Source organism: Salmo salar, chromosome 28, assembly GCF_965601325.2.
Source record: "Salmo salar chromosome 28, fSalSal1, whole genome shotgun sequence".
Classification (NCBI taxonomy): domain Eukaryota; kingdom Metazoa; phylum Chordata; class Actinopteri; order Salmoniformes; family Salmonidae; genus Salmo; species Salmo salar.
Genome location: NC_138318.1, coordinates 22,212,751 through 22,235,872, shown reverse-complemented (window position 1 = coordinate 22,235,872; position 23,122 = coordinate 22,212,751). Strand labels below are relative to the sequence as shown.

Sequence of the window (23,122 nt, the reverse complement as noted above, 5' to 3'; positions counted from 1 at the left end):
CTCCCAGCAGCTATCTTAGAAATCTAACTTTGCTCTCTGCTTCTCCGAGCATGCACTTTGTAGCCTATAGGCTATGGCTCATTTAATTGAGACTACACTAAATAGCCTATAGACGCACTTGATATTGCGCGGCAAGTGGAGAATTAGAGATCAGGGGCGGCATCGGGCACACATCGAAACATAGCCTAATAAGCAAATAATTCTAAAACAGAGAAATATTGAAATTATCAATTAAATTTTGATCCATCCAGTAGTGAGTAAAATAAAGTGGTAACGTTTAGCTAAATGACACTGTTTTTCAGGGTAATATCTAATGACCGATGGATGTGAAAATTTGACAATTTTTCTTAACGTTTAAACTGCCATTAAAAAACCCCATTTAAGTTGAAAATGTCAAAATTCCACATCAAATACCACCCGAATACAACCTTTAGGCCTAATTCACGTTGACTCAAGTATCCCTGACATGGGATACTCAAACACAACTATAGACGAGCCACATTCCTTGCCAAATCATGACAGCTTTATCACAAATTCAAAATGGACTGGTTGTTTAAAGTAGGTGATTGTGTTCCAACCGTCACTGCTGCAGAAATGTTTTGGTACCCTTCCCCAGATCTGTGCCTCGACACAATCCTTTCTCAGAGCTCTACAGACAATTCCTTCCACCTCATGGCTTGGTTTTTGCTCTGACATGCACTGTCAACTGTGGGACCTGAGACAGGTGTGCACCTTTCCAAATCATGTCCAATTGAATTTACCAGATGGACCCCAATCAAGTTGTAGAAACATCAAGGATGATCAATGGAAACCTGATGCACTTGAGCTCAACTTCCAGTCTCATAGCAAAGGGTCTGAATACCAGTTTTTGCTTTGTCATTATGGGCTATTGTGTGTAGAATGATGAGGAAACTTTTTATTTAATCAATTTTAGAATAAGGCTGTAATGTAACACAATGTGGAAAAAGTAAAGGGGTCTGAATACTTTCCGAATACACTGTATGCGCCCAACTCTCATTGGTTGACCACTTTATGGATAAAGTACTAGCCTGCACAGATAATTTACATAAAAAGTCAACTTTCTGACCAAACATTTCCCTAATCCTTTCTAAATCTACCAATATTTAAAAGTTAGGAGTGTAAAATCTGGTGTTTTGTCTAGGTCGAACACAAAAAAAACAAAAAACAGGTAAAGTAGGCATATTAATTAAAAAGAGGACGCCATCAGCGCAAAAAGTAGTTATCTGGCCATGGTATGGCTCAAGCCAAATGAAAAAAACCAAGAGGCAACAGATACTACAGCTCTTGAAATTACACTGAACAAAAATATAAAATGCAACATGTAAAGTTTTGGTCCCATAATTCATGAGCTGAAATAAAAGATAACAGAAATATTCCAGATGCATAAAAAAGCTTATTGCTCTCAAATTGTGCAAAAATGTGTTTAGATCCCTGTTAGTGAGCATTTCTTCTTTGCCAAGATAATCCATCCACCTGACAGGTGTGGCATATCAAGAAGCTGATTAAACAGCATGATCACTACACAGGTGCACCTTGTGCTGGGGACAATAAAAAGTCATTACAAAATGGGCAGTTGTGTCCCACAATACAATGCCACAGATGTCTCAAGTTTTGAGGGAGCGTGCAATTGGCATGCTGACTGCAGTAATATCCACCAGAGCTGTTGCCAAATAGTTTTACGTTCATCTCTCTACCATAACATTGTTTTAGAGAATTTGGCAGTACATCCAACCAGCCTAACAACCACAGACCATGTGTATGGCGTTGTGTGGGAGAGCGGTTCACTGATGTCAAATTTGTGAACAGAGTGCCCCATGTTGGCCGGTGGGGTTATGGTAGGGGCAGGCATAAGCTACGAATGAACACAATTGCATTTAAATCGATGGCAATTTGAATGCATTGAAATACCGTGATGAGATCCTGAAGCCTAAAGGAAAGAAAGAAAATCCAACATTGTCTCTAAACCCCATCCATACAATAACTGAATACATAACAAAAATCTTAGATACCGTAAAGATTGACAGTAATAAGTAATTCAAGCTATATAAAAATATACTTTTTTTGTCCTCAGATCTTCAGCATCTGGTAAGCTACGTACTGTAGAGCCAGAGATTTTATTTTATCTTTATTTAACCAGGTAAGCTAGTTGAGAACAAGTTCTCATTTACAACTGCGACCTGGCCAAGATAAAGCAAAGCAGTGCGACAGAAACAACCACAGTGTTACACATGGAATAAACAAGAGTACAGTCAATAACACAATAGAAAAAAAAGAGTATATATACAGTGTGTGCAAATGGCATGAGGATGTATGGCAATAAATAGGCCATAGTAGCAAAGTAATTACAATTTAGCAGATTAACACTGGAGTGATAGATGAGCAGATGATGATGAGCAGATGGTGTGCAAGTAGTGATACTGGTGTGCAAAAGAGCAGCAAAGTAAATAAAAACAATATGGGGATGAGGTAGGTAGATTGGGTGGGCTATTTACAGATAGACTATGTACAGCTGCAGCGATCGGTTAGCTGCTCAGATAGCTGATGTTTAAAGTTAGTGAGGGAAATGTAAGTCTCTAGCTTCAGCGATTTTTGCAATTCGTTCCAGTCACTGGCAGCAGAGAACTGTAAGGAAAGGCGGCCAAAGGAGGTGTTGGCTTTGGGGATGACCAGTGAGATACACACCACCACCCCCACAAACCTCTACAAGCAGCGACATTGCTGATAACTACTTTGTTGAGTGAAAATGTACTTGCTCCGATTGTAATATGTTGTTGTCTCACCTAGTTATCTTAAGATGAATGTACTAATGTAAGTCGCTCTGGATAAGAGAGTCTGCTAAATGACTAGAATGTCAATGTCAAATGTAAGAAGCGTATATGGCCAGGGGAAAGGACAGCAACCCACGAGTGCTAGAATGTAACGGGTGCATTCTTTTCAATTCACAGTGAGGGGAAACATCCACACACGACAACATTTAAATCTGAATATCAAGTATGCGACAGCACTAGGGCAAGGGTGTATTTTTAAACTCTAACGCTGAAATTTGGCTGGCAAGTGCATTGTTCATCCTTCCACTAAAACAAAGCACGTCATTGTTGAAGAAGGCTAGGAATAGGATCAAACCTTTTCCATGTTCTATAAAACTTCAACATGCATGATTAGCCTAAGGCAAATACATTGCAACACGGTCTTAGGGCAAATCTGAGGCAGCAGCACTGTCATTAAAAGCACAAAGAGGCTCTTACAGTTAAAGCTGCTAGTCCTCCGCTCATCACTACTGGCCTGTGGCCTTCACACAATCCCAAACTCTACTGTGAAGTGCAATCTCTCAAACACATGAGATTGTAACAAACTCATTCTCAGCTACGACAAAACAAAAATACACACTGTTCACAATGTATTTTACACACTGTCAAGTGTGAACAAACAAAAAGTGAGACATTTTTTAGGGCTGTGGCTCTCTCTCTCGCTCTCTCTCTACACAAGCAGTGAAAGCCCAGGAGGAAAAACCTGTTTTATCAGCAGAGTAGTGAGGGTGGCCTGTGTGTTAAATCCTCATGTCAAAGTACACATTCCTGCTGGTGCCATCCCTGGCCAGTCCCTTCAGAGTCCTATTACTGTCTTATAGTGGCTTGAGCCCCGTGTTAGATGTAATACTGTCAGGGAGACAATCTCCTCATTTATCCAAGTATCACAACCATGTGTGGGTCACCAGAGTCTAAGTCAAGATGTTTTACTGCCCTCTATTATACAGAGACTGAACATTGCAATACTTTGTTAATACCTCATAGTAAGCACTGAGGATATTTATTTCTTACAAATTACTATGAACATATTTTAAACTTGCATGCCTAATCTTTACAGTCATAATACACTGGCCTTGCTTTACACTCACATGATATACACAAAAAATATAAATCAAATACAAGTCAACCAGCACTTGCAACGCCAGAGTAGTGGGTTTGACTCCCGGGACCACCCACACATAAAATGTATGCACGCGAAGTCGCTTTGGATAAAAATGCCTGCTAAATGGCATGTATTGTTCTTATTATAATATTACCTGTTATGTAAATCAGCAGTGATGAATATGTTCTATGAATGCTTTATTATGAGAGTCAATGCAATCCTTCTCATGGTCGTGGTACATCTTTATATCGACAGGCCCTATGGAAAATAGAGCCATTGTGTATAGGGGCAGCGCAGACGAGTGGGGTTATACCCAAAAGAGCCTCTGGCTCACTTGACAGAAACGTGCGGTGGTGAAGCATTTGTGATGATGAATCGAATGAATACGGCTATGAGCTCCAAAATCATTTCTCCACTCAAAGCAGCATTCCTCCCTCGCTTTTGTCTTTGTCAAATATCTCCATTGAGCATTGGTGGAAAAGGTACCCAATTGCCATACTTGAGTAAAAGTAAAGATACCTTAATATAAAATGAATCAAGTAAAAGTCACCCAGTAAAATAGTACTTGAGTAAAAGTCTAAAAGTATTTGGTTTTAAATATACTTAAGTATCAAAAGTAAATGTAATTGCTAAAATATACTTATGTATCCAAAGTTAAAGTCAAAATAATTTCCATGAAGCAAACCAGATGGCACCATTTTATTTTAGGAAATCCAGGGGCACACACCAACACTCAGACATAATTTACAAATGTGTGTTTAGTGAGTCCGCCAGATCAGAAGCAGAAGGGATATTCTCTTGATAAGTGCGTGAATTGGACCCTTTTCCTGTCCTGCTAAGCATTCAAAATGTACTTTTGGGTCTCAGGGGGGGGAAAAAAATCTTTAGGAATATAGTGAAGTAAAAGTTGCAAAAAATATAAAATTGTAAAGTACAGTCTTCCCCAAAAACTAGTTAAGTAGTACCTTCAAGTATTTTTACTAAAGTACTTTACACCACTGCCATTAAGACGTAGTGATACTTGTCAAAATACTATGCCTAATCATCTGTCCCCAATACCTATGATCATAAAAAACATGCGTAATTTGTCATTCATGGACGTCACAGAAAAAGGTCAGTTATATATCTCTCCGAAGTTGTATATTTCTCGGGACAGGAAATTAGTCAGCAAAATTAAAGCAGTATACAACATTTTTCATTTCAAACCTCACAATGGGATATCAAAAAACGAATGATTTCTGTGTCAGCTACTTTTCCTCATCATGGCACTGAGTGGCAGCACTGCTGGAGGTGAATGACCAGCTCATGGAAGAACACTAGCAGTTTTGTTCATCAGTGGAGCTCCTCGAGCATGGCAGATCAGGACAGATGAGCTCTCTGAAGAGCAGAGAGTTAGTGCTCCAAACCAGGTCCATTTGTATGGCTTAGCCTGGCAGCAGATAAGAGCAACACACATCAGATAAATAAAGGTACACAAACAACCTACAAAAAATAAATGGTCCAGGGTGCCCTTGCTGATTAGAAGTGTTTATTAGTCACATGCACATGTAATTGCAGGGTACAGTGAAATTCTTAAGCTCCAACAGTCAAAAAGAAAAGTGAATGAAACAATGTACATGTATTTACAACTGTAACAATGACACCGTAAATGTCTATTGGAGGGTGAAGACAAGGTTATTGCCATGATGCTCCTATACGGCCCGCTTCTGAATGATGGAAGGGTGAGAACAGGCAGTGGTTCGGCTGGCTAGATCATCTTCTGGCAAGATGGCGCCGACGAACACGGTAGCCTCGCCTCAAGCTCCTACAAAATTTGCAGGTTTCTACTTTTTCTTGTGTTTTACTCAAATTTTCTTAGACCCGGGTAGAACTATTGGAAAATGAATCACTGGTTACTTCAAATCCACCCAACCTTCCTGAATTCCCGGAGATGGCAGAACAATGGCGCCGGGAAGCATGGGAGTCCTACCGGAGAGAAGGAAACGAAGATGCCGACGAAGAGGCAGACGTGTAGGGGTCTTTGTGAGATTGAGAAGCCGGATGACCCATCCTCCATTACAGCGCACTACCTCGCCAATGTTCAATCATTAGTGAATAAACTCAGCGCGAGGATCTCCTTCCAGAGGGACATCAGATTACGCATCATTCTCATACTGCAACAAAGTATAGTTAGCAGTTTTTCTGAGAGTTTGCTTTCCTCCAACATCCAAATGGATTATATAAAACCAGCAGGTTTTACAGTTCATCAACTGGATAGGAAGCAGGCTAAGCGGTGCAATGGGGGCAACGTACAGGAACTTGTGAGCTTCTGCTCTCCTGAGTTGGAATACTTGGTCATCAAATGTTGCCCTTTTTACCTTCAGAGGGAGTTCTTAGGGACTATCGCCGTGTATATCCCGCCCAGGGTTTCCGTTAGGAAAATGTGGCGTAAGACACTTGACCGGCAGTATTTTAATTTACTGGACCCATATGCATTGTTTGCATAACCTGAGTAGGGCATCCACCCACAGATCTCAGAAAGACATGAATTACCATAAACTAAATGTGATTTATTTTAAACAAGCAACTCTGATGCAACCGCATGCCTTACCGAACTCCGATGAGCCATTTGAAGATGTTAGAATAGATAGGCGGCGCATCCATAAGGCTCGGGGAAGCAAGGCTTTCCCTAAAGTGAATTGAATTAAATTGCCAAAATGATATAGCCTAATTAGCTTACTCCTGTCTATACAGAAATAAATAAAATCATTCAAAATAGGCTACTACACCAGAAAGCATGATTTGGCCACAGAGGATCATTAGTTCAAAAAAATACAAAATAAACTAGATTGTTTTAAATCGCATAGCCTACAGTCAGAAGGGCCCACAATTTGCGCAGAGCCCAACGCAAATACCAAATCGATGATTGTAAATCACTGAGTCGCAACTCAACAAAAACGACCCAGCAAGGCATATCGCAATATTTAAAAATGCAATCGCTGAAAAACTGTTGGGAAAACAAATGACTATTGCTGTAAAGAGAAGACAATAAGAAGACTCCAATCAGTCTTTTAGTTATCAAAATTCTCAACTTAATTGAGCAAAAAGTAGCACATTGGCACCAGCAGAGAACATGAGCCAAATCCCCAGTAAGTGAGCATATTCACTGTCTTTATCATTGGATCAGTGCCACTTTTGTTTGTTTTTGAAAAATCATTTCCTCCTCCAGGTTAGATGGACGTCATATTGCATTTGACTTTTTCCACATTTGGTTAGGTTACAGCCTTATTCTTAAACTGATTAAATAACTGGTTTCCCTTATAAATCAAAAGGAATTGGCCGTAGAGCTCCGAGACAGCATTGTGTTGATGCACAGATCTGGGGAACGGTACCAAAACATTTCTGCAGCATTGAAGGTCCCCAAGAAGTCTGTGGCATCCATCATTCTTAAATGGAAGAAGTTTGGAACCACTAAGACTCTTCCTAGAGCTGTCCGCCTGGCCAAACTGAGCAATTGGGTGTGAGAACGGCCTTGGTCAGGGAGGTGACCAAGAATCCGATGGTCACTCTGAAGGAGCTCCAGAGTTCCTCTGTGGAGATGGGAGAACCTTCCAGAATCCCAATCATCTCTGCAACACTCCACCAAATCAGGCCTTTTTATTTATTTATTTATATATATAAAAAAATAAGGCACGACAGCCCACTTGGAGTTTGCCAAAAGGCACTTCCCAGATCATGAGAAACAAGATTCTCTGGTTTGATGAAACCAACATTGAACTCCTTGGGCCTGAATGCGAAATGTCACATCTGGAAAAACTATGACACCATCCCTACAGTGAAGCATGGTGGCAGCATCATGCTGTGGGGATGTTTTTCAGCGGCAGGGACTGGGAGACTAGTCAGGATCGAGGGAAAGATGAATGGAGCAAAGTACAGAGAGATCCTTGGTGAAAACCTGCTCCAGAGCCTCAGACTGGGGGGGGGGGGGGGGGGGGGTGAAGGTTCACCTTCCAACAGACCAACGGCCCTAAACATACAGCCAAGACAACGCAGGAGTGGCTGCGGGACAAGTCTCAAAGTTCTTGAGTGTCCCAGCCAGAGCCCGTGCTTTAACCCGATCTAACACCTCTGGAGAGACCTGAAAATAGCTGTGCAGCGACGCTCCCCATCCAACCTGACAGAGCTTGAGAGGGTCTGCAGAGAAGAATGGGAGACCCTCCCCAAATACACGTGTGCCAAGCTCGTAGCGTCATCCCCAAGAAGACTTGAAGCTGTATTTGATGCCAAAGGTGCTTCAACATAGTTCTGAGTAAAGCGTCTGAAAACTTATGCAAATATGATATTTCACATTTTATTTTGTATTTTTTTGCAAAAGAAATCTGAAAAACAGTTTTTTCTTTTGGCATTATGGGGTATTGTGTGTAGATTGATGAAGGAAAAAAACAATTTAATCCATTTTAGAATAAGGTTATAATGTAACAAAACGTAGGGGAAAAAAATCAAGGGGTCTGAATACTGTCCGAAATGCACTTTATTCAATGCCAAAGTGACAAGGAACACTGAAATATTAGAATCAAATTTGTGAAAATCATTATTATCATCACAACAATTACTCTAGCAAATCAAACATCTAGTAACCTGTTCAAAAATGTAACCTGAAGATGATCAGTTATGATACTCTCTGTCAAGCGTAAATCATAGTCCTGAGATGTGATAGTCCGGCGTCACTGTCCGCAGGGGACAGGGTGCATAACTCCCCACCATACCAAACCAACGTGACTCCGGTATGAGTCGTCTTTTCATTTCAATGTATTGACAGATGGAGAAATTGCATGAGCTGCGCTGAGAAAAGTATGAAAGCCAACGGTCCAATATTCTAGAATGCTGCTGTGCGTACGCGTACACATTGAAAAATTCTCAACCTTTTCTTCAAACACACTTTTTCATTTACCTTTCTTAATACTTTCAAATGAATCAATTCCAAAAAGACCTTTGACTTAAAGCTGAGGAAGCACAGCATGGCCCTTCTTTACACTAGTGGGCACAACTACACTGTTGGCCGCTGCGCAGAAGCAGAACACTCAGTTTGTCAATAATTGTGTTGCAGAGTGGAAATCAGATCAAACCCTTTGAAGCAAGAGATAAAAGCTGACAATCTGGTTACCATACACATCCAGTGAGTGCATTCTCACCAAGCCGCAGCAGCTCCCAATACAATCAAGTGGGAGGTTGGGGAAAGCACCAATCATCTGACCTGGCTGCTTACATTGAGGATCTCAAACCTGCCATGACTACATACGCCTAATTTTAGGCCTCTCAGTGTATAGTTTCCTCAGTTCAAGGCAGCCACTCTCTGGCGTCTTCACAGTGAAACTGTTGGTCTGGAACTGTAAATGTCTGGGTGACGTTTGTTGGTTTGCGTAAAATGTAGGTCTGTAAACTATTTCCTTGGTGGAGAGCAATAAATTAAATTCAATTTCAATGGTTAGAGGCCTCTTGAGCTGTCATACAGATAGAAGCCTAAACATCTTCTGTATATTCCATATCACACGATTCAAACTAAGATGCAGACTTTCTCAGAAAAAAAGCATACTTAATGTGATTCATTCAATTGAAAACATGTTTAAGTGCCATAAGGATATAAATACATTCTAGATAAAATTGGAGTACTACAGGAGCAGCAGTAAAGGGAACTTTCAATAGCCCAAAACAGCAGAGGGATCCAGTCTGCAGGAGCCTGTCGACAGCCCGAAACAGCAGAGGGATCCAGTCTGCAGTAGCAGGAGTCACAGGACAAGAGGGAGCATAATGGTGTTTGGCTCTCTGCTACTGTGGGCACATTTTACTGCTGCTCTCCTGCAAAGCAAAATCTTGGGAAGGTGAAATCACAGACAGACACCTCAGATAGACCTACAGCTAATGGACTAATTGTAGAGATAGCAATAGCCTGTCTAACATATGGATAGAACTACAATGAAAGTGCATTCTGTTTAGTGATGAGGGAAAAAACTGATAGTTACAGTGCCTTCAGAAAGTATTCACACCCGTTGACTTTTTATACATTTGTGTTAAAGCCCAAATTTCAAATTGATTCTATAATATATATATATATATATATATATTTAAAAAAAATATTGTCACTGTCCTAGACACAAAACCCCATAACAACAATGTGGAATAATGTTTTTCCAATTTTTTTTTAATGAAATTACAATTGAAAAGCTGAAATGTCTTGAGTCAATACGTATTCAACTCCTTTGTTATGGCAAGCCTAAATAAGTTTAGGAGTAAATATTTGCTAAACAAGTCGCATAATAAGTTGCATGGACTTACTCTTTGTGCAATAATAGTGTTTAACATGATTTTTGAATGACTACCTCATCTCTGTACCCCACGCATACAATTTTCTGTAAGGTCCCTCAGTCAAACAGTGAATTACAAACACCGATTCAACCACAAAGACCAGGAAGGTTTTCCAATGCCTCGCAAAGAACGGCACTTATTGGTAGATAGGTAAAAAATAAAAATAGCAGACAATGAATATCCCTTTGAGCATTGTGAAGTCATTATTACACTTTGGATGGTGTATCAATACACCCAGTCACTACAAAGATATAGGCGTCCTTCCTAACGCAGTTGCTGGAGAGGAAGGAAACTGCTTAGGGATTTTACCATGAGTAAATGGTGACTTAAAACAGTCAGAGTTTAATGGCTGTGATAGTTTTCTCCTAAAGATGGATAAACAACATTGTAGTTACTCCACAATACTAACCTAATTGACAGAGAAAAGAAGGAAGCCTGTACAGAATAAAACATATCCAAAACATGCATCCTGTTTGGAACAAGGAAGTAATACTGCAAGAAATGTGGCAAAGCAATTCATTTTTTTGTGTTATGTTTGGGGCAAATCCAATACAACACATTACTAACTACCCCTCTCCATATTTTCAAGCATAGTGGTGTCTGCATTATGTTATGGGTATACTTGTAATCATTAAGGACTGGGGAGTATCACGATAAAAAAAAAGAAACTAATAGAGCTAAGCACAGGCAAAATCCTTGAGGAAAACCTGGTTCAGTCTGCATTCCACCAAACACTGGGAGATGAATTCACCTTTCAGCAGGACAATAACCTAAAACACAAGGCCAAATCTACTAGTTGGTTACCAAGAAGACAGTGAATGTTCCTGAGTGGCCAAGTTACAGTTTTGACTTAAATCTACTTTAAAATCTATGGCAAGAACTGAAAATGGTTGTCTAGCAATGATCAATAACCAATTTGACAAAGCTTGTAGAATTTCTAAAAGAATAATGGGCAAATATTGCACAATCAAGGTGTGCAAAGCTCAGAGACTAAAAGCCAATTTATGCTTCATCCCGACATGTGGTCGGAGGCTCCGTATGGAGGGTGTGACGCAATTGCGGAGCCTCCGGAGGCATGCAGAGGCCAAATTGAGCTCCGTACTGCATCACTATGTGCCTCCCAGATTTTGTAACAATGCGGAGGGCACCGTATAGCTCCGCATTGACATGATTGGTTGAAGGTAGGTGGGTGCGAGAGGTATTGTATAAACACAAACTCACTTCCTTGAAGCACAAGAAGTATGAATGCCCTAACTTCTGCAGAGGCTGTATCACCATAAATGCTGCACAGCAACACAGATGTCAGATTGACCATCCAGCACCTTTTACCCAGAAAGACTCACAGCTGTAATCCCTGCCAAAGGTGATTCTAACATGTATTGACTCAGGGGGTTGAATACTTAAGTAAATTTGAAATATCTGCATTGTATTTCAATACATTTGCAAACATCTCTAAAAACATGTTTTCACTTTGTCATTATGGGGTATTGTGTGTAGATGGGTGAGAAAAAAATATACAATTCGAGCTTCTACTTTTAAAAATCCACCTTTCCAGAAACAAGTCTCTCATCGTTGCCGCTTGCTATAGACCACCCTCTACCCCCAGCTGTGCCCTGGACACCATATGTGAATTGATTGCCCCCCATCTATCTTCAGAGCTCGTGCTGCTAGGTGACCTAACCTGGAACATGCTTAACACCCCAGCCATCCTGCAATCTAAGCTTGATGCCCTCAATCTCACACAAATGATCAATGAACCTACCAGGTACAACCCCAACTCCGTAAACACGGGCACCCTCATAGATATCATCCTGACCAACATGCATTGCCGAAAATCTGATATCAACTTTGGAGGGGACAATTACATGAAATTTTCTCAAGAGCAATTCCTGAGGGGGACACCAAAAGTAGTGCTGTAACACATAGCCTAGATTGTAATATGGTAAATGTATATTGAGGAACCAAAGAAATAAGGTGTTTGCCGTACTCCTAACTACCGGTACCCAAAACTACACAACTAATCACAACAGCAATACCATTGCCTTTAACAAATCTTAGTTCAGTCACCAGTTTAAGTTGAGAGTGGGGGTATCCATGGCATTTTCCAATTATGTTCCTATTTTACAAGTAAAAAAAATTGAGAACCTTTCATAATGTTGCCAAACAAAGACTCAACAAACTTACCTGAGACTCCCTGTCTCTGCCAGTCTGTCCCTGCATATCTGTCCCCAACTCTGCTGTCTGTGTACCATCTGTTGCCTACTCTGCCTAATGAAATCATTGTGAAACATTTCCATTAGAATTTCATTTCTTTCTTATGAACATTTTATCAACTAGTCTTTGAGATATTAGGCTACTAGGGTTCTTACTATGCGTTTTGGTGTATTGAAAAATACTCGGATGTCCGTCTTATTTTTCTGCCATTTTTCTACCTGGCTGGCTGGCTGGCTACACACACACACAGTGTGTAGGTTATTTACAGTAGGAGATGGGCTTCTATCATCTTATCTTTTATCATTCTATTTGGGCTTCGATCTAAAAAGGTAGCTAGCAAATGTGAAATGGATTAAAATGACAAGAGTTGACAGCTGTATGAGTCCCCCATTTACACAACATATGCTGCAACCTTTTGTAATTTTAATAGTTTGTTTCATATTGGCTGGCTTCCAACAATAGCTGAATTTGCAAAACTAGCGCGCATCAATTCAGTTTCAGTGGTGTTTGCTATAATCTTTGCTACCCGGGTTAAATAAAGGTAAAATAAATAAATAAAAGTTCACTTGCGACAATTTAGCTTTTGCAACGAGACCATTAAATATATTTAAGACAATGGTAGAAGAGAGTGTAGTTCTGTTCAGTTTGGATTACAGTTTATCGCTAACTGTATCACAGGGACTTTGAAGCACTAACTTACATCATCTGCATGCTGATTCCATCTTTGACGACGCCACATAAATGGAATAGGTACTAGCTAGCTTAATAGTTAATATTTGCGCGCTAGCTCTGCATATTCAGCTAGTGTGTGTGCGCGATTGACTGGATTAACCTCACGTCAGTTACGTAGCAAGCTAAGGAACTGGCAGTGGATCAAACCATTGTGAGGCAAAGGGTGGGGGGGTTGCAATCTTTTGAAACTTAAAAACGCGCTATTAAGTGTCTATAATCAGCACAATTGCTTTCATTGCGTATTATTAATATTATTTAAATTACATAGTTATGTTTCAGTGATATATTGGGGGGGGACAAATCATATTTTTCCCAGGATGGGGGGGTCGTGTCCCCCCCGGGATTTCCGCCCCTGCCAACATGCCCTCCAAATACACCTCCGCTGTTTTCAACCAACATCTCAGCGATCACTGCCTCATTGCCTGCATCAGTAATGGGTCTGCGGTCAAACGACCACCCCTCATCACAGTCAAACGCTCCCTAAAACACTTCAGCGAGCAGGCCTTTCTAATCGACCTGGCCCGGGTATCCTGGAAGGATATTGACCTCATACCGTCAGTAGAGGATGCCTGGTTACTCTTTAAAAGTGCCTTCCTCACCATTTTAAATAAACATGTCCCATTCAAAAAAATTGAACCAGGAACAGATATAGCCCTTGGTTCACTCCAGACCTGACTGCCCTTGACCAGCACAAAAACATCCTGTGGCATTCTGCATTAGCATTGAATAGCCCGCGTGATATGCAACTTTTCAGGGAAGTTAGGAACCAATATACACAGGCAGTTTGAAAAAGCTAGCATTAGCTTTCCTAACAGAAATTTGCATCCTGTAGCACAAACCCAAAGTTCTGGGACACTGTAAAGTCCATGGAGAATAAGAGCACCTCCTCCCAGCTGCCCACTGCCCTGAGGCTAAGAAACATTGTCACCACCGATAAATCCACTATAATTGAGAATTTCAATAAGCATTTTTCTACGGCTGGCTATGCTTTCCACCTGGCTACCCCTACCCCGGTCAACTGCCCTGCAAATCGCCCAAGCCTCCCCCATTTCTCTTTCACCCAAATCCAGATAGCTGATGTTCTGAAAGAGCTGCAAAATCTGGACCCCTACAAATCAGCAGGGCTAGACAATCTGGATCCTCTCGTTCTAAAATTATCTGCCGAAATTGATGCAACCCCTATTTTACTAGCCTGTTCAATCTCCCTTTCGTACCGTCTGAGATTCCCAAAGATTGGAAAGCTGCCGCGATCATCCCCCCTCTTCAAAGGGGGAGACACTCTAGACCCAAACTGCTACAGACCTGTATCTATCCTACCCTGCCTTTCTAAGGTCTTTGAAAGCAAAGTTAACAAACAGATCACCGACCATTTCGAATCCCAACGTACCTTCTCCGCTATGCAATCTGGTTTCAGAGCTGGTCATGGGTGCACCTCAGCCACGCTCAAGGTCCTAAACGATATCATAACCACCATCGATAAGAAACAATACTGTGCAGCCGTCTTCATCGACCTGGCCAAGGCTTTCAACTCTGTCAATCACCACATTCTTATCGGCAGACTCAACAGCCTTGGTTTCTCAAATGACTGCCTCGCCTGGTTCACCAACGACTTCTCAGACAAAGTTCAGTAGGTCAAATCGGAGGGCCTGTTGTCCGGACCTCTGGCAGTCTCTATGGGGGTGCCACAGGGTTCAATTCTCGGGCCGACTCTTTTCTCTGTATGCATCAATGATGTTGCTCTTGCTGCTGGTGATTCTCTGATCCACCTCTACGCAGACGACACCATTCTGTATACTTCTGGCCCTTCTTTTGACACTGTGTTAACCTGTTATGGATAGGGGGCAGTATTTTCACGGCCGGATAAAAAAAGTACCCGATTTAATCTGGTTATTACTCCTGCCCAGAAACTAGAATATGCATATAATTATTAGCTTTGGATAGAAAACACTCCAAAGTTTCTAAAACTGTTTGAATGGTGTCTGTGAGTATAACAGAACTCATTTGGCAGGCCAAAACCTGAGAAGATTCCAAACAGGAAGCGCCCTCTCTGACCATTTCTTGGCCTTCTTGATCATCTCTATCCAAAACAGGGGATCTCTGCTGTAACGTGACACTTCCTACGTCTCCCATGGGCTCTCAGAAGGCGGCAAAAAGCAGAATGATGTCTTTGCAGGCCCTGGCTGAAAAACATTAGCGCATTTAGATAGTGGTCGATCAGAGACTGGAGGCGACACCATGTTTTTATTCTTTCGTCTTCGAACGAAAACAACGACTCCCGGTCGGAATATTATCGCTTTTTTACGAGAAAAATAGCATAAAAATTGATTTTAAACAGCGGTTGACATGCTTCGAAGTACGGTAATGGAATATTTTGAATTTTTTTGTCACGAAACGCGTCGGGCGCGTAACCCTTCGTCACCCTTGGATAGTGTCTTGAACGCACGAACAAAACGCCGCTATTTAGATATAACTATGGATTATTTTGAACCAAACCAACATTTGTTATTGAAGTAGAAGTCCTGGGAGTGCATTCTGACGAAGAACAGCAAAGGTAATCAAACTTTTCTAATAGTAAATCGGAGTTTGGTGAGGGTCAAACTTGGTGGGTGTCAAAATAGCTAGCCTGTGATGGCGAGCTATCTACTCAGAATATTGCAAAATGTGCTTTCACCGAAAAGCTATTTTAAAACCGGACACCTCGATTGCATAAAGGAGTTCGGTATCTATAATTCTTCTAATAATTGTTATGTTTTTTGTGAACGTTTATCGTGAGTAATTTAGTAAATTCACCGGAAGTGTTCGGTGGGAATGCTAGTTCTGAACGTCACATGCTAATGTAAAAAGCTGTTTTTTGATATAAATATGAACTTGATTGAACAAAACATGCATGTATTGTATAACATAATGTCCTAGGCGTGTCATCTGATGAAGATCATCAAAGGTTAGTGCTGCATTTAGCTGTGGTTTTGTTTTTTGTGACATTATATGCTAGCTTGAAAAATGGGTGTCTGATTATTTCTGGCTGGGTACTCTGCTGACATAATCTAATGTTTTGCTTTCGCTGTAAAGCCTTTATAAAATCGGACAGTGTGGTTAGATAAAGGAGAGTCTTGTCTTTAAAATGGTGTAAAATAGTCATATGTTTGAAAAATTGAAGTTTTGGGATTTTTGAGGAATTTGTAATTCGCGCCACGCCTATCATTGGATATTGGAGCAGGTGTTCCGCTAGCGGAACGTCTAGATGTAAGAGGTTAACTAACCTCCAGACGAGCTTCAATGCCATACAACTCTCCTTCCGTGGCCTCCAACTGCTCTTAAATGCAAGTAAAACTAAATGCATGCTCTTCAACCGACCGCTGCCCGCACCTGCCCGCCTGTCCAGCATCACTACTCTGGAGGGTTCGGACTTAGAATATGTAGACAACTACAAATACCTACAGTTGAAGTCGGAAGTGTACATACACTTAGGTTGGAGTCATTAAAACTCCTTTTTCAACCAATCCACAAATTTCTTGTTAACAGACTATAGTTTTGGCAAGTCGGTTAGGACATCTACTTTGTGTATGACACAAGTCAATTGTTTACAGACAGATTTTTTCACTTATAATTCACTGTATCACAATTCTAGTGGGTCAGAAGTTAACATACACTAAGTTGACTGTGCCTTTGAACAGCTTGGAAAATTTCAGAAAATGTTGTCATGGCTTTAGAAGCTTCTGATAGGCAAATTGACATAATTTGAGTCATTTGGAGGTGTACCTGTGGATGTATTTCAAGGCCAACTGTCAAACTCGGTGCCTCTTTGCTTGACATCATGGGAAAATCTAAAGAAATCAGCCAAGACCTCATAAAAAAAAATTGTAGACCTCCACATGTCTGGTTCATCCTTGGGAGCAATTTCCAAACGCCTGAAGGTACCACATTCATCTGTACAAACAATGGTACGCAAGTATAAACACCATGGGACCACGCAGCCGTCATACCGCTCAGGAAGGAGACGCATTCTTTCTCCTAGAGATGAACATATTTTGGTGCGAAAAGTGCAAATCAATCCCAGAACATCAGCAAAGGACCTTGTGAAGATGCTGGAAGAAACAGGTACAAAAGTATCTATATCCACAGTAAAACGAGTCCTATATTGACATAACCTGAAAGGCCGCTCAGCAAGGAAGAAGCCACTGCTCCAAAACCACCATTAAAAAAGCCAGACAACGGTTTGCAACTGCACATGGGGACAAAGATCGTACTTTTTGGAGAAATGTCCTCTGGTCTGATGAAACAAAAATAGAACTGTTTAGCCATAATGACCATCGTTATGGTTGGAGGAAAAAGGAGGAGGCTTGCAAGCCGAAGAACACCATCCCAACCGTGAAACACGATGGTGGCAGCATCATGTTGTGGGGGTGCTTTGCTGCAGGAAGGACTGGTGCACTTCACACTTCCTATACAAAATTTGTGGGAAGAACTGAAAAAGAGTGTGCGAGTGAGGAGTCCTACAAACCTGAGGAGTCCTACAAACCAGTTACAACAGCTCTGTCAGGAGGAATGGGCCAAAATTCACCCAACTTATTGTAGGAAGCTTGTGGAAGGCTACCCAAAATGTTTGACCAAAGTTAAACAATTTAAAGGCAATGCTACCAAAAACTAATTGAGTGTATGTAAACTTCTGACCCACTGGGAATGTGATGAAAGAAATAAAAGACTCTCTACTATTATTCTGACATTTCACATTCTTAAAATAAAGTGGTGATCCTAACTGACTTAAGACAGGGAATTCTTACTAGGATTAAATGTCAGGAATTATGAAAAACTGAGGTTAAATGTAGTTGGCTAAGGTGTATGTAAACTTCCGACTTCAACTGTAGGTGTCTGGCTAGATGGTAAACTCTCCTTCCAGACTCACATTAAGCATCTCCAATCCAAAATTAAATCTAAAATCGGCTTCCGATTTCGTAACAAAGCATCCTTCACTCATGCTGCCAAACATACCCTCGTAAAACTGACCATCCTACCGATCCTCGACTTCGACGATGTCATCTACAAAATAGCCTCCAACAGAAATTGGATGCAGTCTATCACAGTGCCATCCGTTTTGTCACCAAAGCCCCATATACTACCCACCACTGCGACCTGTACGCTCTCGTTGGCTGGCCCTTGCTTCATACTCGTCGCCAAACCCACTGGCTCCAGGTAATCTACAAGTCTTTGCTAGGTAAAGCCCTGCCTTATCTCAGCTCACTGGTCACCATAGCAGCACCCACCCGTAGTACGTGCTCCAGCAGGTATATCTCACTGGTCACCCCCAAAGCCAATTCCTCCTTTGGCTGCCTTTCATTCCAGTTCTCTGCTGCCAATGACTAGAACAAACTGCAAAAATCACTGAAGCTGGAGACTCATATATCCCTCACTAGCTTTAAGCACCAGCTGTCAGAGCAGCTCACAGATCACTGCACCTGTACATAGCCCATCTGTAAATATCCCATCCAACTACCTCATCCAAATACTGTATTTATTTATTTTGCTCCTTTGCACCCCAGTATCTCCACTTGCACATTCATCTTCTGCACATCTATCACTCCAGTGTTTAATTGGTATATTGTAATTACTACGCCACCATGGCCTATTTATTGCCTTACCTCCCTTATCTTACCTCATTTGCACAAACTGTATATAGACTTTTTCTACTGTATGTTTGTTTATTCCATGTGTAACTCTGTATTGTTGTATGTGTTCTACTGCTTTGCTTTATCTTGGCCAGGTTACAGTTGAAAATGAGAACTTCTCAACTAGCCTACCTGGTTAAATAAAGGTGATAATAAATAAATAAATACATACAGACATACATACATACATACATACATATACATATACACACACACACATACATACATACATACATATACATACGTATACGCATACATACATACATACATACATACATACATACATACATACATACATACATACATACATACATACATACATACACATTTAATCAATTTTGAATTCAGGCTGTAGCACAACATGTGGAATAAGTCAAGAGGTATAACTACTTTCTGAAGGCACTGTACATACCGGGACATTATGTTTGACAATATATTGTACCGTTTTGACAATAGTGCTAGTTTGCTGTACCTGCACCAAAACTCGAGTAATTTTCCGTCATAGCTTGTCCTCCATCTTCTTTTTAAAATCGGGAGCAAATTTGTTTGGCATTTTTCTTTCCATGACTGATCAAAACTCATTTTCTCATGGCTCTCTAGTCTCTCTGCAGCAGACATATGGTGAGCAATATGTTGGGAACATTGAATCACAATAAAATCACAGAATCGAAATCGCTAAACATATAGAATCGTAAAACATATTGTATATCGGCACCTAAATATTGTGATAATATCGTGCGGTCCCTGGCAATTCCCAGCCCTATTTCTGTTGCAGGCTCATCTCCCTCCACAACAAGTCAGACATCAGATGCCCCCTTCCCACAGACAGGAAACCAGCAGCATTGTTATCACCCCTATTTGAGTCCAACGTGGGAGCTTAGCACAGTGGTGGCGTTCCTGAGCAGTTCCTTGTGATTTAGCCTTGAGGTATCCCTCTGCCTTGCACTCGCCAGGGTAATTGGAAACTACTCACTGATAACTGCCTTTAGTGGAGACTGGGCCTTTGTTAATCAAATCAGAATGTCAATAGGTCCCTTATCTAGCTGCACCACCTATCAGCATAATGTCAAATGAAAGGTGCCAAATGACAGAGCACACACTGACAAGAGGAGAGCAAATAGTGGCCCAATAAAAGGGACAGGTGTTATCACAGGGGTCGGTTACATGATAAACCACTTTAATATATTTGCTGAATGCACAACTTAACAATAAGTGATGTTTGACCTCGTCATTTATGTTAATTAACGGTAACAGAGAAAGAGTGAAAGGCTTGGGAGAGAGCTATACAGTACTTAGGTTATAAACTACAGGCAATAGCCTATTCCTCACTTGTAATCATATGACCATAGATAAGCAGGGGTTTTAAACAAAGGCAAACAACACAAAAGGTTGGCATATTTTGTTGCAATGTAGCCGATATAGCCTACTTCCTGCCACTATTGCAGCAGTCATAGTTGAATTAAGGAAGTGGTGTGTGCATTAAACACAGCTCTTGATAAAGTGGTTACAATGGCCCAGTTATTCAATCACACATCAAAATGATAGGCTATGATTAGTCCGATTAATTGGTATATACAGCCTGAAGCTAATGCCTGAAAAACTTGAGTAAATGTTCCTTACAAGCTAGAATGTTGAATTAAATTACATTTAAACTTACTCTACCTGTTGTCTGTGTGGTTTGTCATTCAGCTGCTCGAAATATCCACAGGAAAGTATTGTTTACCTGACTTTTTAGAGATCAGTAGGTAGGTTATATGTTTGGCTCCAAGGTCAAATTAGTTTTATACTGGATAGTCGGTTCCCTCGTCATTAGCAAATTAACCAAGCACGCCGTGACAATGAAAACGGCATATCCTGAATCAGGGGAGGATGTGTGTGAATTGTGTGAATTGTACATAATTATTCAGATTTTAACCTTTAAAAAATGCACTATTCCCTAAAATAAAAGTGTGGACTGTTCTCCACTCTCCCTTAAATCGATTATGAACTGGGCAGTTCGAGCACTGAATGCTGATTGGCTGACAGCCGTGGTATATCTGACCATATACTGCGGGTATAACAAAACATGTATTATTTTTACTGCTCTACCTTCTTTGGTAACCAGTCTATAATAGCAATAATGCATCTCAGGGGTTTGCAGTGTATGGCCAATATACCATGGCTAAGGGCTGACCAGGCACTGCGTTGAGTGTTGCCTAAGAAAAGCCCTTAGACGTGGTATATTGGCCATATACCACCCCCCCACCCCCCCCCCCCCCCATGCGTTATTGCTTAAATATACGATTTTCATGGCATGCTTGGTTCAATACCTATTGGCTAAAGAAAACCGAATATCTAATTAAAAACTAATTTTATATCGGTTCCCGAACCATACAGCCTACCGGCTCTCTGAAAAGTCGGGTAAACTATACTTTTCTTTGGACAATTTGTCTCAAATTTCGAGCAGTTTAAGGACAAACCGCAAAGACAACCCGTGGATTAAGTTGAACATGTAATTGTATAAAACATTATTGCTTGTAAGGAACATTTACACGATTTTGTAGGCATTAGTTTCAGGCTGTATATACAAATTAATTGTGTATTACAGCCTGATTAATCAGAATACGCTACGATTAGCTACCAGACAGCAACGTTCAAAGCATGCAATAGCTGTATTCCTATTAAGCAAATAAAAATAATCTAGTTGATCATGGAAACAATAGATTTCTTAACGGTATACAATCGGAATTTGCGTTCCATAATATTAGCAGACTATCAAAATAGCCATGATAAAAATCTACACAACATGCTTCGCTTTTGTCTTGAAACCATTCCATGTACTGAATTATTGTGGAAGCGAGCTCTAATGAATTTTCAATATGCTCAGAAAAGAGTCGGGGAAACATACCTTTCGACTCAACGTTGTTCCTGAATAGAAATAATATGCTATGCCAAGCACCCAGAGGACAGCAAAGCATAGTAATATCCTCGATTTCCTTCGCATTGCTGTCTGTTTGAATGTGAAATAATTGTCTGATAGGCTTTTGCTTTGATTAAAGCGTCCGGTATCTGAGCTGTGTTCAGTGCAGCTTCGGCAGTCGAGTAGAGAGAGCAGGAAACAGCCAACATCACCGGGTTAGAGGGGAAAGGGTAACCGTCTCTAATCCAATCACACTCCGTGGAGACACCATCGAAGGAGGAGTGATGGGGGTTTGAGACGCTTGCCCATGCATTCTCGACTTTGACAGAATAAACATTGTTTACAATATTGTAGCGATTTATCAGAGAATGTATCATTTGAGCGTTTGCAACATTGTCGCAGTGGATTATAAAACGACCCAGCAGTTTGTGTAACAGATTAGGCGGAGCCTACCTCCATGGTCAGTGTAGATGAGGTGGTAGCCAGCAGATCTGACCAGCTTTTTTACAGCTCCAATAGGGTCGGACAGCATTCCTGTGTATATTAAGAGACCACGGAACGGTGTAAAATATTGCTCATAAAATGTACCTTAATCCGGGGATGAGAAATGTGTTGTACTCCGAATTGCTCATTATCCCAACTGTTTCACCGGGAAGATTGAATGACTGCTAGTTTAAATAAACTGCCATTTTCATCCTCATGCTTGCTAGCAGCAACAGCAGCCACTATGGAAAAATTATCCCAGCCATTATCACCTTGGCTGCTATTGGTTCATGCACCTCAGTCATCTGCAAACACATAGCCTATTAGCTATAGTGGCATACAATTGTAATGTCATACTCCTGAAAGGGGGGAAATATGAGAAATGATTCATACTGACACATAGCATCAGCGACAACCAAACATATTAATTGTTTTTAACTGTAGCCTATTTGCATTTTGATGTAGCCAAAGCCTATGTGGAAGATGGGACATGTGGAGCTGTATATATATATTTTGTAATGTATTTAAAGTCCCTAACTTGTTTGATAAAGTTTTCTCAGAGGACCCCACATTTAGGAACCACTGTACTAACCTCTCTCTCGGTCTCCACTGCGTCCTCCTGCATACATTGCAGCCTGCCTCAGCTTCACCACTGAGCGCCATGCCAAAACACATGAAAGCTGTGATTGAAAATCAGGGTTATTCCACCAAATATTGATTTCTGAACTCTTCCCAAGTTAAAACATTAGTATTGTGTTGTTTAAAAATGAATATGAACTTATTTTCTTTGCATTATTCAAGGTCTTTGTTGTTATTTTGACCAGTTGTCATTTTCTGCAAATAAATGCTCTAAATGACA

The 23,122-nt window shown here is 40.8% G+C and overlaps 1 protein-coding gene across 2 annotated transcripts in view; it reads right to left on the bottom strand.

The window, feature by feature from the left end:
• The window catches only part of galnt2 (UDP-N-acetyl-alpha-D-galactosamine:polypeptide N-acetylgalactosaminyltransferase 2), a 94,321-nt gene extending 72,281 nt beyond the window's left edge, over window positions 1-22,040 (bottom strand). The window contains exon 1 of one of the 2 annotated variants that reach the window (XM_014179903.3): window positions 21,769-22,040. In XM_014179903.3, the coding sequence (XP_014035378.1) occupies window positions 21,769-21,864 (96 nt within the window). In that variant the 5' untranslated portion in view covers window positions 21,865-22,040. The remainder of the gene's footprint in view (window positions 1-21,768) is intronic. The other variant, XM_014179904.3, reaches the window with a different exon arrangement.
• Between the last annotated feature and the right edge of the window lie 1,082 nt (window positions 22,041-23,122).